The following is an 18,372-nucleotide window of genomic DNA, read 5'->3' on the forward strand; positions in this document are numbered from 1 at the left end:
TTTACCAAGTTATGTTTACAATTGGAATACACCATTGCTAGCAACGTATCTATTTTGAATATACTACCATAAATGAGTAGCAGACAATAACAATTTGAGAAAAAAATTGAAATAGAAATTTTAGTAGAAACAATTTATTTGTAAATGGCATGCAACACAATAAGTCTTGTATCAGTTATGATCATCTTTGTGAGACCAAACCAGGAGGTTTTTGTAATTCTGAAGAATAGAGATACTGTGATAGTCAGTCATCAAGGCTCTCTACTGTCGAATTGGCTCTATTTACAAAAGGCATGCACGAGGAGGGCCCAATGAGGTGTTACAGAATTGAACCTCATGCAGAATCACTTCATGCAAATACATTAATTATTCATTGAGTTTTAATTTTATAATCCACTAAATTTGAATCTTTGTGACCATGTAAAATAACAATAGAACCAATTGTTTCAGCTAGTGACTATGATATTAACATAAAAATTAAATGCTAGTAAATATAACTGGTTATATAGTATGTAAGTATACAATGTATGTGTAATTATTATTTATTAGAATTCATCACAAGATTGTATAGCTGTACTGAATATTTTAATAACATGGTATTAATATTAATATAATATAATATTCTATTGCTTACTGGTAGCTTCAGGATTTCAGTTTCTATATTTGTCATCTGGTAATGTAATTAATTACTAATGATCATGATCAAATAAAAGAACAAACCAATAGCATCAGAAAGGATGCAAGCAAGAGGTACTTCCTATGGGAGTGTATACTATAGGGTCAGAAGTGATGCAAGAAAGAGGTACTCCCATGGGAGTGTATACTATAGGGTCAGAAGGAATGCAAGCAGGAGGTACTCCCATAGGAGCATATACTATAGGGTCAGAAGGGATACAAGCAGGAGGTACTCCCATGGGAGTGTATACTATAGGGTCAGAAGGGATACAAGCAGGAGGTACTCCCATAGGAGCATATACTATAGGGTCAGAAGGGATGCAAGCAGGAGGTACTCCCATAGGAACATATACTATAGGGTCAGAAGGGATGCAAGCAGGAGGTACTCCGATGGGAGTGTATACTATAGGGTCAGAAGGGATGCAAGCAGGAGGTACTCCCATAGGAGCATATACTATAGGGTCAGAAAGGATGCAAGCAGGAGGTACTCCCGTGGGAGCATATACTATAGGGTCAGAAGGGATGCAAGCAGGAGGTACTCCCATGGGAGTGTATACTATAGGGTCAGAAGGGGTGCAAGCAGGAGCTACTCCCATAGGAGCATATACTATAGGGTCAGAAGGGATGCAAGCAGGAGGTACTCCCATGGGAGTGTATACTATAGGGTCAGAAAGGATGCAAGCAGGAGGTACTCCCATGGGAGCATATACTATAGGGTCAGCAGAAATATGTCCAGCATTATAATACCACGAATAAACAAGCAAGTCGTTCACTACCAAGTCAACTAGCCACACACATGGAGCTCTATGGTGCACAAAACCTCCCCAAAAAACTGAACCGACCAACACCATTCTGTACACATGCAGTAATGGAGGATATGTTCACATACCGTATTACCCCGGGCACGCGCCCAGGGGCCTGAACATACAAAATCGGGGGAAAAATGGGGGTGGGCGCTTACCCGAGGACCACCCCAAAAAAGATTTTAAATAGTTGTTTTTGTGATCGTATGATAAGGTCAAATAAAGGAATGCTTTCGTACACTTTGTACACGTACTTATTTCTTGATTTATGCGAGGTTTCAATAAACGTGAGCACTCGGTCAAGAACTGTGGGAACACTAAGACACGGAGTCTAATTTCAAGAATAAAACTTGTTTTATGTCAGCGAATGAAGTTGTATTACTCACTGAAATTGGCTACAAAGTATGGTAAGTACTGTAATCAATGCACGGTTGCTTTTTCGTTGCGTGATCAGTGCATGCAAGTCGAAACGGCCGGGAAAAACTACCGCTTGTAATCCAAGATGGCGATGACCTCATTAGCATAATTTTGTTCACACACATATTGATACATTGCATCGTAATTACTGAAGAATAGCAGGCAGGGTTATGAAACAAATAAACCTTTTATTACTGATGTGAAATGTTTACACACTATTGTGAATACATAAACATATCCAAATGGGCGATACATAAAAAAACAGACTGAAAATAAACTCTGGTCGACCTCATTAATATGATTTATTCACGCACCCACACACATGACAAAACTACAAAAATAACGATGATGCAACAAGTTCCCATCGTCGGCATGCCTCATTATGGTTATCGTAATGGACTTGAGGTCGGCAAAATGTTTTTTCTCGAACGACAGAAAAATAATCCACATGACCGTAATGCCATAGCTGTGATGAAGGATGGAAAGAAAGTAGCAAGTTTACGACGTCTCAAAAGTGCTAGCTCCTACTATGAATTCACAGTCAGCGACCCTTTTCAGGGCCACCACATACTCCAAAAACAGAACTACCGTAACAAACACACTATTTAAATAAATCGAACGCGTTCGTTTTTGACAAATAAAACTTTATTGTTGACCCCGTTGTTGGCTAAAAATCACTCTGGGCGTTGAACCGAGGATGTCCCCAACATGTAACTTTTGTGAAAACGGGGTGGGCGCTTGCCCAGGGAGGGGCGCGTGCCCGGGGTAATATGGTATATCCTACATTAAAGTGCCTGTGAAATGGCTGCTATTTTCACGCCTAAAATTATCCATTGATACAATAATATTATTATATTTTGTTTGTTTCTAAGCATGAATTATTTTTTTAAGTGAAAAAATGTGTTTTAAACTCAATCTACAGCAACTTTATTTTTGTTTATTTTAAAACTAGGCTGCTCATTAGCTTCTTATTTGCATACAGAAATTCCCCTTGTGGCGTCTGAAGGGGAAGTCGCATGACAGCTTGCATTGCCGATACGTGTAAATAAGGCAAATTTCTTGTGCAGTTTTCTCGTCTTTGACTAAATTTTCACTTATGTACTTTTTCGTCGAAGGAATGGACCATAATGGACACATAGTATCAATTTTTGTTGCATGGGGTTGAGTTAGATGCGAAATATGTCTGTTTTGGTGTAGCTGGTCACCGTGATCATCAGCGGCGCATGTTTGTACACTGTCGCTGGACAAAAGAGAATTTGACGTCGGAATTATCTCGTTATTTAGCAGGTCACTAGGCACGTCACTACACTGTTCTTTTTCATCGATCGTCTAGTAAAACTTTTAAAATTAAAATAAAAGAGAACATATTCTGACATTCTAAACATTAGACTATAGTGATCACTATAAAATAATTAAAAAAAACGACAAATCACTGTTACTAAATAAATGACAGCCGCGTGGAAATAAATTGAAATTTTGTTGAAATAGGTGAACGCGTCGGGTCACGACGAGGGCAAGTGCGTTACAGTCTGTAAAAGCGGCGTTTAATTGGATAACAAAAATAATCGAGATCGACACATGTACAGATAAATTCAGAGTGGATTCGAGTTAGCGTGATCCATGGCGTGATTGTCATAATTATAACATATTAAAACTTTATTTGGTGGAAACACATTGACCAAGCCCGGATTCTTATTTCATAAATTATTACGCAGATCAAGCTGCAAGCATGGAGGTAAAAAAAGAACAGAGGTGTGAATTCGACATTCCATACCAATCACCAAACAATTCAGAAAATGAAAACAATTAGCAGTGTGTAAGGGCTGTGTAATTTCCTGTTTGTCCGACGCTTCGTTTTCGTGTCACTGTCAAAATTATTGCTACCTTTTTCTTAACAGGAACTAAATGGTCTCTATAAAATGATAATCAGGATCGCAAAAAAAGTCAACTCATTTGAAACACTTGCTGGACGTCCCTCTCTCTTCTGAAATCCGCCTCGATGATCATGGTCCGGAATCTATTTCTTTCAAAAGTGTTGCGCCAGGTTTATGTTGTCGGCGTTTCTCTTTAAACCTAGTTGTTTTTTTCATGGACGAGGACAGTTTTTCCAAAAAAGAAAAGGAATCTGAGGTTAAGTGGCTTTCGTCCACTGATGTCGCACCTTCGGATCGATTAGAAACGTGTGAATACTTACACTATGACTATACGTTTCACTGCAACTGCCCACAACACAACATCTAAAAACTCTCTCTCAAAAAAAAACAGTCGACCGTTTCAGGATAGGTGGGCGTGGCTAAACCACGCGAAATATCCCAAATTTACTTGGATACAGGTAATCATTTTCAGCAAAAAAATCAATACCTGCCCATTTCAGTGGGACACAGATCTAAAATGGGAAACATAAGGGTGGGCATTGCACAGGCACTTTAAAAAATATTTGCATTATATAATATGAAGCAGAGTATCATAGATATTTAATCTAGCACAAAATTATGTGTGGCTAAGCCACTTTAAAATCACCTTCTATCAACCATTTCGCATAAACTTATACAATTTATAACACACATAATGTAAAGTACATACCTTCATTCAAATAAATATTTTAATATTTTATAATGCATTTATAGACTGAATTTTAGTTTTCGGTCACGATTCAAATGAGAATTTTGTTTACCGCTATATTTGAACTTTAGCCCCAAGGACAGGCAAGAAAGAGACAAAAAAATTCAAATGTTGCTCTAATGCAGATACAGACGTTCAAGAAAAAATGGGGATCTGACATCTCTGATGGCTTTCTTGTATGACTAGTAGATGCACCACAAATATAACCACTGTAGCAATTACCAGAAAATCATTACAGATATAATAAAAAGAAACCTCTGATGTTCTGGAGTTTCAAATGAACATGTCTCTTGCATCCAAACTAGGAACGTAGTTGATCAAGTATCACATACTGTCTGGTTGCCATGGTAGTAATTGTACAAATTAATTGAATTCACCAAATTAATCAGGTGGCATCAAAAGCAATCTTTTTCTCCATAACAACCCAAGATTATTGCCACTGTTATAAAGCAATCTGTTTTCACAATGATTGTTTTCTGCTTTATTCATATTATTCGCATTGATAATGGTCATAATTGTATCTGAGTCTACAAGCAATGGCGATGTAATACTGTAAAATACTTTATTTTAGCTGGAATTAATTTTTATTGAAAAGACTTTTTAGGCTTTTTTGTATGGAAATCATTATCACTGATTTTTGATAAGTAGAATGTAAAACATAGGAAAAAAGGTATATTTGCTGAGTTTTATTTTCATTGAATCGTTCCTTCAGTGCTAATAGTGGTATATTCTATGCAAGGCTTATATAGTTATTATACTGCTCTTTGATATTCAGGTCATGCAAAGAAATTCACATTCTGGCCCTGACCTCCTTACATTGAAAAACCATAAATTGTCTGAACTTTGATATGGTCATTGAATGGAGAATCAGGCTATTGAAATTCAATGCAAGCATACATGGTAAATGCATTATATTATTGCGAGGGAGATGGCAACATTGATTATGTTTCCTTTGTTTCTAACAACAAACTGAAAATGTGACCATGCAAAAAAATATACCGCATCTTTCGTAGGAGCACACAAAAATATATTCCTTTCCAGATGTTTTGTTGATCTTGTATTCAAAAGCATTATCAACACATATTCTTGTGTTACTGAAATAATCTTAACACAAAGAAACAATCCCTGGGCAGTTAGGTTTTAATGCACAACATGTACACAATGTAAACTTTCTGTGGTTGGATGCAATGTCATGAGTGTGCTTGCTCCAAAGTTTTGTCCAATCCATGTCATGCATTTTGGATTTGTGATTTCTCAGAAACTAAAAACATATGTATGCTTTGTTCCTGTACTGAGAAATGAAAAACTCTTCCTCTGTACTAAAAGTAGGTCCCTCTCATGTGTGAACACACCTGGGTGTAGCTAATATGAAAACATGTGAAACAACCGATTCATTGTTCCCTTCATATTCTAGTTTTTACAACTGAAAACAACCATATATTTTGATACTTTATATAGATTTAGAAGCTCAACACAAGTCTTTAGCCAGCAAGTCTTTCTATAGTGGCATATTGACATTATTATTCGCGAATATCGCACTTGAATTTGAGTGACTCAGTCAGAGATCGCAACTTGGAACACTTCTAACAACCTTGTGTTTTAGAAAGATCAATTTTGTTTTGTTTACTGGATAGCTTAAACCCAATTGTAGTTGGTGGATCAGTTCATTGTGCTTGTTTTATTATATTATATACAGTGTACATGTACATATCATATTTAGGCATCACTTTTTCCGTTCAAAATAAAGATGGCCTCTCGCCAATTCATTGTCAATTTTCGTGTCATTTTTGTTTCCAAGCATATATTTGGGATGTAGTTTACAATGCTGGTGACATCCTGCAGTATCAATTCCTTAGCACTGCCAGAAATTGAGTAGGCAGACTTTTTTTCGCCCCGATGCAAATTTATTTACGGGCGCCATTTTGTTTTTTATTTACTAACTTACTCGTTGCGAGTCAGCAGGTTGGCCCCTTTTATAATAGGAAAACTGCTTTCAACCATAATATTTGTTTTCAATGTGAATAGATTTGTACATTAACCTTTTGGTGATGTGGTTAGTTTTTCTCCCAGTTCGTATTTTGATAAATCACGGTAATATTTTATGTTCTGTTTAAAGTTTGTGATCAAAGTTAGTGTACGCTCGGCTTCGTGGCTAATTGTCCAAGGTGTGAACGGTTTATTTGCCCGCAACCAGCCCTGGGACTATAGACTCCGAAGCGTTTCCAGACCGGATTTGGTTGCCAATGATTTGGATACTAATAAGTAGTTTACATTGTTTTTTTCACTTTATTTTTTAATTTCTCAATTTTATTTCAATTTCCTGTTTAGTCCCTGTTTGGATGAAGTCCTCTTCTTGTATTTTTGCTTTTGTGTGTCTGTATGGTAGGACAGATTACACCATACATCATGCATATGCATGTCTTTTGGTTTACCTATTCAAGATGGCTGAATGACAGCCATTTTTATGCTAAAAATTCATCAAAACCAAGCATTTCTGCCATTCCAGAATCAAATTATGGTCTTTGATGAGTGTGGGTAATGTACATACACTGAAAATTATAGTAACATAATAGAAGGTATTTGAAAGAGTAAGACAGTTATATATTTTTTTTAAATTAACACAAGTTTCCTAACTCCTTGAGGTATCCCTATAGTGAATACCAGCATAAGTTCTACATGCGCAGTAGATGCCAGAATTCAACTTTGATGTATACTTACCAACAGCAAAGCAATTATATAAATTGCAAAAACACTGAATTATTTATTGTTTTGTGTATTTCCGTCGTCCGTGTCAATGTTTTACTTTTTCGACTTCTTCTTGAAAACTACAAGCCTGAATGCTTTGATACTTGGTGTATATGTACCTTGGGTAGACCTCTCTTAGGTTTGTTCATTTCATGTTGATATCTTCAATTTTGGTGAATATTTTTGTCATTTTTGGTAAAAAGTGATATTTTCGACTTCTTGGTAAAAACCGCAAGTGCAATTGCTTTGATATTACATATATAGGTACTACATGTGGACCTCTCTCAGATTTGTTCATTTTGTAATGATATCTTTAATTCTCTAATTTTGGTGAATATTTTTGTCATTTTTTGTAAAAAGTGATATTTTCGACTTCTTGTTAAAAACCGCAAGTGCAATTGCTTTGATATTACATATATAGGTACTACATGTGGACCTCTCTCAGAATTGTTCATTTTGTAATGATATCTTTAATTCTCTAATTTTGGTGAATATTTTTATCATTTTTGGTAAAAAGTGATATTTTCGACTTCTTGTTAAAAACCGCAAGTCCAATTGCTTTGATACTACATATATAGGAACTACATGTGGACCTCTCTCAGATTTGTTCATTTTGTGATGATATCTTCAATTCTCTAATTTTGGTGAATATTTTTGTAATTTTTGGTAAAAAGTGATATTTTCGACTTCTTGTTAAAAACCACAAGTCCGATTGCTTTGATATTACATATATAGGTACTACATGTGGACCTCTCTCAGATTTGTTCATTTTGTAATGATATCTTTAATTCTCTAATTTTGGTGAATATTTTTGTCATTTTTTGTAAAAAGTGATATTTTCGACTTCTTGTTAAAAACCGCAAGTGCAATTGCTTTGATATTACATATATAGGTACTACATGTGGACCTCTCTCAGAATTGTTCATTTTGTAATGATATCTTTAATTCTCTAATTTTGGTGAATATTTTTATCATTTTTGGTAAAAAGTGATATTTTCGACTTCTTGTTAAAAACCGCAAGTCCAATTGCTTTGATACTACATATATAGGAACTACATGTGGACCTCTCTCAGATTTGTTCATTTTGTGATGATATCTTCAATTCTCTAATTTTGGTGAATATTTTTGTAATTTTTGGTAAAAAGTGATATTTTCGACTTCTTGTTAAAAACCACAAGTCCGATTGCTTTGATATTACATATATAGGTACTACATGTGGACCTCTCTCAGATTTGTTCATTTTGTGATGATGTCTTCAATTCTCTAATTTTCGTGAATATTTTTGTAATTTTTGGTAAAAAGTGATATTTTCGACTTCTTGTTAAAAACCACAAGTCCGATTGCTTTGATATTACATATATAGGTACTACATGTGGACCTCTCTCAGATTTGTTCATTTTGTGATGATATCTTCAATTCTCTAATTTTCGTGAATATTTTTGTAATTTTTGGTAAAAAGTGATATTTTCGACTTCTTGTTAAAAACCAATAGTTCAATTGCTTTGATATTACATATTTAGATACTACATGTAGACCTTTCTCAGATTTGTTCATTTCGTGATGATATTTTGGATTCTATAATTTTGGTGAATATTTTTAGCTCCGCTGTCGACTTTGTCGAGCGGAGCTTATCATATGAGTGATTGTCCGTCGTCGTCGTCGTCCGTGTCAATGTTTTACTTTTTCGACTTCTTCTTGAAAACTACAAGCCTGAATGCTTTGATACTTGGTGTATATGTACCTTGGGTAGACCTCTCTCAGATTTGTTCATTTCATGATGATATCTTCAATTCTCTAATTTTGGTGAATATTTTTGTCATTTTTAGTAAAAAGTGATATTTTCGACTTCTTGTTGAAAACCGCAAGTGCAATTGCTTTGATATTACATATATAGGTACTACATGTGGACCTCTCTCAGATTTGTTCATTTTGTAATGATATCTTTAATTCTCTAATTTTGATGAATATTTTTGTAATTTTTGGTAAAAAGTGATATTTTCGACTTCTTGTTGAAAACCGCAAGTCCAATTGCTTTGATATATTATACATATAGGTACTACATGTGGACCTCTCTCAGATTTGTTCATTTTCTAATGATATCTTCTGTTCTTTAATTGCCATGTGCATTGCTAACAGCGGAGCTATTTCCGCCGACAGGCTGCTTGTTGTCATATTTGGTAAAAAGTGATATTTTTGACTTCTTGTTAAAAACCAAAAGTTCAATTGCTTTGATATTACATATATAGATACTACATGTAGACCTTTCTCAGATTTGTTCATTTCGTGATGATATCTTCAATTCTCTAATTTTGGTGAATATTTTGGTCATTTTTGGTAGAAAGTGATATTTTCGACTTCTTGTTAAAAACTGTAAGTCCGATTGCTTTGATACTATACATATTGTTCATTTTCTGATGATGTCTTCAGTTCTTTAATTGAAATGTGCATTTCTAACAGCGGAGCTATCTTAGCTGATAGGCTGCTTGTTTTTTTATAGTCTGCACTTTTCTTCAGAAGAAGCTAGCCAAATTTTTGGAATAAAAACTAAAAATTGAATCAAATTTTGTCCTTTGGCTCCAAAATTAGGGTTCATTTCCTGAAATATTAAAGAATATAAAAGAAAGAAATGCAGAACAATTTGGACGAGAAAGGAGGCAGATTTTAAAAGTGGCTATCTGAACTCTGATATCTTAAAATCCTTCACACAATGGAAATTCAATCATTGAAATGAGGTCAATGCACTCTAGTAAAACCACTGATCTGTCAACAAAGTATATAGCAACTGGTCCATGTCTGAAATCAATGAAGGCTGTCATGGTGTCTTTGATGTAGTGGATGGCTCTAGGTAGCTTTCCTTCAAAATTTCAACTAAAATATTATCAGGAATATTGTCATAAATCAAAGTTGTTAAGTAGATTATATGCTAACATTATAATATTATTGTGGAGTATGTACTGTGCAAAACATGTATATGCATGTGTAAAACAATATGATTTATATTGTTTTTATTGCAAGTCTGCATCTCTTGGTTTTATTGCTTTGGTGAAATTGTAGGTGGGCCAACTAGATTCATTGATACTGGGTGGCCACATGTCAAGTATTTATTTCTGCACTGGTTTTGCATTTCTTTTGAACTGTTCTTTCTGTAGGCTTTGCATTTCTACTATCATGTATGCTCTTTTAAATTTGGAAACTTTCTGTACACAGCCATCCATGTACATACTGGTTGGTGTGACACAATTACAGTCAAGTCTGTGTTAGTTACCACCAGCAGTCTAAAGGATTGTTGTGTATAAAAACACCCTGTCTTGTCTTGCCCTCTTTCCAGCAATATTTTTACACTTTCGCCATTGTCTAGAGACCAAAATTGTAATTATTATCTGTTTAGAAAACAGATTTTAATTTTCTAAAGTCAGTCATTACGTCTTATGTTGGTTTCTTATGTCTAAATCGAGTCTTGTTATTACGTGGCATTTGGCACAACCAATAGCCCTCAGTCTTGTATTGGTTTCTTATGATCTTTGTTGTTGTCTAAATCGAGTCTTGTTATTACGTGGCATTTGGCACAACCAATAGCCCTCAGTCTTGAATTGGTTTCTTATGATCTTTGTTGTTGTCTAAATCGAGTCTTGTTATTACGTGGCATTTGGCACAACCAATAGCCCTCAGTCTTGAATTGGTTTCTTATGATCTTTGTTGTTGTCTAAATCGAGTCTTGTTATTACGTGGCATTTGGCACAACCAATAGCCCTCAGTCTTGTATTGGTTTCTTATGATCTTTGTTGTTGTCTAAATCGAGTCTTGTTATTACGTGGCATTTGGCACAACCAATAGCCCTCAGTCTTGAATTGGTTTCTTATGATCTTTGTTGTTGTCTAAATCGAGTCTTGTTATTACGTGGCATTTGGCACAACCAATAGCCCTCAGTCTTGAATTGGTTTCTTATGATCTTTGTTGTTGTCTAAATCGAGTCTTGTTATTACGTGGCATTTGGCACAACCAATAGCCCTCAGTCTTGAATTGGTTTCTTATGATCTTTGTTGTTGTCTAAATCGAGTCTTGTTATTACGTGGCATTTGGCACAACCAATAGCCTTCAGTCTTGTATTGGTTTCTTATGATCTTTGTTGTTGTCTAAATCGAGTCTTGTTATTACGTGGCATTTGGCACAACCAATAGCCCTCAGTCTTGAATTGGTTTCTTATGATCTTTGTTGTTGTCTAAATCGAGTCTTGTTATTACGTGGCATTTGGCACAACCAATAGCCCTCAGTCTTGAATTGGTTTCTTATGATCTTTGTTGTTGTCTAAATCGAGTCTTGTTATTACGTGGCATTTGGCACAACCAATAGCCTTCAGTCTTGTATTGGTTTCTTATGATCTTTGTTGTTGTCTAAATCGAGTCTTGTTATTACGTGGCATTTGGCACAACCAATAGCCCTCAGTCTTGTATTGGTTTCTTATGATCTTTGTTGTTGTCTAAATCGAGTCTTGTTATTACGTGGCATTTGGCACAACCAATAGCCCTCAGTCTTGTATTGGTTTCTTATGATCTTTGTTGTTGTCTAAATCGAGTCTTGTTATTACGTGGCATTTTGCACAACCAATAGCCCTCAGTCTTGAATTGGTTTCTTATGATCTTTGTTGTTGTCTAAATCGAGTCTTGTTATTACGTGGCATTTGGCACAACCAATAGCCCTCAGTCTTGTATTGGTTTCTTATGATCTTTGTTGTTGTCTAAATCGAGTCTTGTTATTACGTGGCATTTGGCACAACCAATAGCCCTCAGTTTTGTATTGGTTTCTTATGATCTTTGTTGTTGTCTAAATCGAGTCTTGTTATTACGTGGCATTTGGCACAACCAATAGCCCTCAGTCTTGTATTGGTTTCTTATGATCTTTGTTGTTGTCTAAATCGAGTCTTGTTATTACGTGGCATTTGGCACAACCAATAGCCCTCAGTCTTGTATTGGTTTCTTATGATCTTTGTTGTTGTCTAAATCGAGTCTTGTTATTACGTGGCATTTGGCACAACCAATAGCCCTCAGTCTTGAATTGGTTTCTTATGATCTTTGTTGTTGTCTAAATCGAGTCTTGTTATTACGTGGCATTTGGCACAACCAATAGCCCTCAGTTTTGTATTGGTTTCTTATGATCTTTGTTGTTGTCTAAATCGAGTCTTGTTATTACGTGGCATTTGGCACAACCAATAGCCCTCAGTTTTGTATTGGTTTCTTATGATCTTTGTTGTTGTCTAAATCGAGTCTTGTTATTACGTGGCATTTGGCACAACCAATAGCCTTCAGTCTTGTATTGGTTTCTTATGATCTTTGTTGTTGTCTAAATCGAGTCTTGTTATTACGTGGCATTTGGCACAACCAATAGCCCTCAGTCTTGTATTGGTTTCTTATGATCTTTGTTGTTGTCTAAATCGAGTCTTGTTATTACGTGGCATTTGGCACAACCAATAGCCCTCAGTCTTGTATTGGTTTCTTATGATCTTTGTTGTTGTCTAAATCGAGTCTTGTTATTACGTGGCATTTGGCACAACCAATAGCCCTCAGTCTTGTATTGGTTTCTTATGATCTTTGTTGTTGTCTAAATCGAGTCTTGTTATTACGTGGCATTTGGCACAACCAATAGCCCTCAGTCTTGTATTGGTTTCTTATGATCTTTGTTGTCTAAATCGAGTCTTATTACGTGGCATTTGGCACAACCAATAGCCCTCAGTTTTGTATTGGTTTCTTATGATCTTTGTTGTTGTCTAAATCGAGTCTTGTTATTACGTGGCATTTGGCACAACCAATAGCCATAAAGCTCATTAATATTACCATTAGTGTTTTGTTCTTTGTTGTTGTCTACAGTGAGTCTTGCCATTATTTGTCACAACCGTTAGCCCACAACCAGTCTCATTAACATTTAATCATTTGTATTTTTGTTATTTCTGTGTATAGTGGTGCTTGTCTTGTTTTTATTCATTGCCAAAATTTATAAAATAGCCTTGACATGTAGGAATAACAGAGAATATGGAAGGGCACATCGGCAAACTCACTGGGCATCAAAAATGTGCCCCACCCCCCCCCACCCCAAATTCAAGCCTTATATTCCTATCATGTAACTTGACTCTAAACGGAAAAGAGAAATAGGAAAACTACACTATGTATACTGGATTCCTTAGATTGACCTATATACATAAATTTGTTGTTAGAATACATTGACCTTTTGTAAATATTGGATAAGTTATTCAACTCTATAACCCTGATTTCACCTTGGGCTTATTGATTGCATTAAACTGCTATTGTCAACAAAACTAATACTGGGTTGATCAACATTGGTTTACACATTAACACTAAACACAAGTTATTGAAACTACACATATATACAGTCAATGGTAACTTGTATAACCATGTATGGTAGAAGTACACTGGAATAAAAAAAACATGGACATATTATATATTACCTAAAAATCTAAATTTATATTCCAGTGATTGACTGGTTACGAAATAAACCTTCCTTCCATTGTGGAAATGACACTGATGCATACTCAGTAGCCAAGCTATCTGTTAACTCAAAATGCAAAGTAATTGATCTGTACATAGATATTATTTTCTATATTATATATTGAAGTAGGAGAATGGATTTTATTTCCTGTTCAAACCTACTGTCATATTGTATCTTGTCAAAGTATACAGTTTGTATCATGAGGGAAATTTTCATAAGTGCTTACATCAAGCTGTTGTCAGTAAAAGCCCCAAGCTGTGCAGATTATAATATTTCATGTTTGTTTTTTTCTAGATTTGTGAGTTGTATTGCGGTGATACATGTTTGATATCCTTATGGTTGGGTTCAAGTATAGAACAGTATGAGTATTAGCAGTGATGAGGTTAATTTCTTGGTTTATAGATACCTTCAAGAATCCGGTAAGTCACATTTAATGGATTCAGTTTGCATCACCTTTGAGACATGGATATTGAAGCATATTTTCTCTATAATCATTCATATCATTGAACTGCTGAATAACCATGTTTTGAATGTTGTTCATTTTTCAGGTTTTTCGCATTCAGCATTTACATTTGGTATAGAAAGTCATATTAGTCAGTCTAATATAAATGGTGCTCTAGTACCGCCGGCAGCACTCATCTCAATCATACAGAAAGGTCTCCAATATGTAGAAGCAGAAATTAGTATTAATGAGGTATGTTTATATTACTGTAAAGTATTCATTTCATACGGTACAATAGTTGGTCACCACGTTGACTCCTGACAGTCTCCATGGATAGCTGAAATAAAAGGTATTAAAATGAAATATGACATGTCAGATGTCATTGTACGGTACAAACTCAGTCACCTTAAGATGAAATATGACATGTCAGATGTCATTATACGGTACAAACTCAGTCACCTTAAGATGAAATATGACATGTCAGATGTCATTATACGGTACAAACTCGGTCACCTTAAGATGAAATATGACATGTAAGATGCAATTATTCGGTACAAACTTTAAGAGGGAATGTTTTGTATTCTTAGTAATCTAATTATCAGAACCAATTTAGCTTCTGTAATTTTGATACCGTACTCGACCGCGTCAGCGCCCATGCCCGGGCAAGCGCCCATCCCCCACTTTTGCGCAATTTTTATATTTGGGGTCACATTCGACAAAGCGCCCACCCCTTCAAAATGCAACTAATTTAAAACTTAGTCTTGCGTAACGAATCTTGGTTATCGTTTTTATATGATACAGCGTGGATATCGACCGCTGTGAACATGTTGTGAATGCGTAGAATACGGTAACCGTGTAAACTACGCTTCGACAATGTTAATAAAAGTAAAATGCGATAAATATTTCATGCCATATTCAGTTTTCCTTTCAAAAATGGCTAGTCAGGGTTCTCCCCAGGGCTTTTTAGCGCCGAGGTCCGCGACGCTATACCTGTGAATCTCGGCGCTTCACTTGGGACCTCGGCGCTATGTGTTCCCACCTCGGCGCTTGATTTCATATTTGACATGCCAATATCAGATGTGAAAAAGCTTTGTTCGCCACGCCGGTCGGCCCCGACCGTCACTCAAAATTAGTGACCACCACGGAAATGCTTCCGACGTGGACTATTTTCTGATTGTTGGTATAATTACGTACCGACCGACATGCATCCTGCCAGTCGTGGATTATAATTTATAAACAATAGACCTAGTCGCACGATACGTAGCGGCTAGTCAAATTTGTGGAATTAGCACCTCTTTGTTTGTAAGTAAATACTTTCTGCGATAGACACAGTCTTTAGATTGAAAGCTAAAATTATTTCAAAATCAATTCCACCTCGATATAACATGGTCAAATCGGAGTTCACGATCAGTTCACGCTACTCAAGAAAAAAACAACGTGTTTATTGCGTGATTTGGTAAAATACATTTGAACTGTTATCATTGCGAATCATGTAAAAACTCTTCTTTCAAGACCTAATTTACCTTTTAAAAATTGCAAATCACCTCTTTCGAAAGCTGTCATGCAGTTTTCAATTGAAATCGATGCCAACACATCGTGCTACGACATCGCTTTACTTCCGCAATGTAATTTTTATGATCACTACCATTCGGAAAACTTCGGGTTCTACCGGCATTACCATGCGGCATTTTGATTGGTTAATGGAATTCTTGACCCATCGGGTCAAAGGACACATGCTAATGTTTCACAAACATCATGGCGGGTCTGTTTTTTTTTTACCGAAGCGATAAAGTGATCAAAAATAATCGCTCCCGATAAAAATAAGTCGGATTTTACTTACATTTCATATCAAAAAAAAAGAAGTAAAATTTGTCGAGGAATTATTGCTATAACTGGTGTATAACATGGCCAAGTAAGTTATGTCACGTCGTAACTTTGATGATCGTTTTGAAGCTTTATTTGTTCGCTCATTACTGTAATTGTAAACGTTTTAGAAGTTGATGGTACGAATAATAAATTACAACAATACGTCAATTAATTACGTGATCGATTTTTTGAAGGAGAATGTTTTTGGAGTGAATAAAATTATGAGATTCGTGAACATAAATCTGGCTTAACGTTTTGAATGCGTTTCCTTCAACGTTTTACAAAACAATTAAATTGCAACAATAATGTATTTGTGTTTGTTTTTAGTCTGCAGCATTTGTATTTCGAGAATGTTTCAAACTCTTCTAAATTGTGAAACATAATGTGTTGATTCCATTAAAAAAAATATTTGCCCTGTGACTGAGCTCACTAATATTCATAATTGTAAATAAGTTCTGTAAATCAATGAAGGAAAGATATGTAAATGATATGCAAATTATTATGCAAATTAGCCCCGGCGCTATGCATTTTTTCTGGGGAGAACCCTGCTAGTTACTAGTTTTTTGGAAAAACCATGTCTTTTAGTCGCTGAAATCAATTCCAACAGATTGTACTTCGACATCGATAATTCACTTCCGCATTGCGTTACCGGAAAGTCTTCGAGAATTTCCGAAGAATTGCGTCAGTCAAAACACAGTATTCTGATTAGTTAATAACCAACTTGACCCATTAGGTCAAAGGACGCTGCTGTAGGTCAAATCTGCAAATGCATCATGGTGGAAATAATATGACAATTTTGACTTCGACTGTGTTCCAACAGACTCAAATGTACGTAATTAATATTGTAATAAAATGTGCGTATTTTTTGTGATCATTTCTGTTTCTTCATTGTGAAAATCAATGACGACGCAACTAATTTAGTAATTTGATTTTCCCTCAAAGACGTAATTTGTCACTTGATGAATCAAAATTTTCATTTGCACTTTTTTTCGAGGGGGGTGCTCGGGTAAGCGCCCACCCCTAAAAAATCATGATTTTCTAAGTTAAGGCCCCTGGGCACTAACACGATCAAGTACAGTAATTGAATTATTTTATTTTGCAATGATAAAAGTAGAGGTAACTAGCATGTTGAATATTTATATTACAGCCTGATGTCACCTGGATTTATCAACATGTTGATAGAGGGCGATATTCTGTGCCGAGTTGTGTATCTACTTGTTAGAGGGCACTCCCCTGTTCACAATATTCACTTTCATGTATCGGCATGATTAGAAGGCACTGATCAATAATGATGTATTATTTGCAAACTCAAAATTGTGGCTAATTTGATTGTTTTGATAAACACAGAAAAGTCGCTTGCTCATTTGAATGTATGTACTTATTTTCAGGATGGTACAGTTATAGATAACAGGGCATTGGAATCACTATCATTAATTGATGCAGTAATGCCAGATGTTATCTCAACAAAAAAAGCAGAAGTTAAAGCACAAGCTGTTACCGTGACAACACAACCACAGAATAATGAAAATCCTAAAGTGGATGGAACAAGTACAAATACGAATGGAGATGATACGATAGGAAATTCATTAGGAGGTATGCTATGCGATACTGTCTGGATTGTCTTGTATGTTTGATAAATTGCAGTCTGATTCACATCTAACTGGCCCATGTTTATATTTGATAGTAAACCACACAGAAGCAATGGAAGTTGATGGAGGAATAGAAATCCCAACGAATAAAGCTACAGTTTTAAGGGGACATGAATCTGAAGTCTTCATTTGTGCCTGGAATCCTAAGAATGATCTTTTAGCTTCAGGGTAAGTATTTACCATATTGCCATCTTGAAAAGTTTATTTCATTACAGCAACGTCTAATTTTAGTGTCTGTTTATAAACGTGTAATTTTGCATTTTTTAAAAATTACCAGCCTGAATTACTATGATATATTTTTTGTTTATGTGCACTTCTAATAGAGCAAATACTGATATCAATTGACAAGTCAAAAACTGTAATGTATTGAATAAAAAAAAAATCATACAGACTTTGTCAGACTAGATACTGTAACTGGATCACTTATTGACATGTGACTTTATACTTCAGGTCAGGTGACTCAACAGCAAGAATATGGAATTTAAATGATAATCCTACTGGTCCAAATCAATTAGTATTAAGACATTGTATCAGGGAAGGCGGACAGGAAGTGCCGAGTAATAAAGATGTAACCTCATTAGATTGGAATGTAAGCAATGCTGCTCGTTCTAGGTTAAAATAGAAAAATAATTTGATGCACTTTTTGTTTACTTTT

At 35.5% G+C, this 18,372-nt stretch overlaps 1 protein-coding gene across 1 annotated transcript in view; it reads left to right on the plus strand.

Annotated features, from left to right (window-relative positions):
* The window catches only part of LOC100368910 (F-box-like/WD repeat-containing protein TBL1XR1), a 46,046-nt gene that overhangs the window by 19,318 nt on the left and 8,356 nt on the right, over positions 1–18,372 (plus strand). Inside the window, exons 2-6 of the mRNA XM_006823373.3 lie at positions 14,055–14,179; positions 14,309–14,454; positions 17,457–17,661; positions 17,753–17,885; positions 18,168–18,306. Of these exons, the coding sequence (XP_006823436.2) occupies positions 14,122–14,179; positions 14,309–14,454; positions 17,457–17,661; positions 17,753–17,885; positions 18,168–18,306 (681 nt within the window). The 5' untranslated portion in view covers positions 14,055–14,121. The remainder of the gene's footprint in view (positions 1–14,054; positions 14,180–14,308; positions 14,455–17,456; positions 17,662–17,752; positions 17,886–18,167; positions 18,307–18,372) is intronic.

This window comes from Saccoglossus kowalevskii, chromosome 1, assembly GCF_978046115.1.
Source record: "Saccoglossus kowalevskii chromosome 1, keSacKowa6.1, whole genome shotgun sequence".
Taxonomy (NCBI): domain Eukaryota; kingdom Metazoa; phylum Hemichordata; class Enteropneusta; family Harrimaniidae; genus Saccoglossus; species Saccoglossus kowalevskii.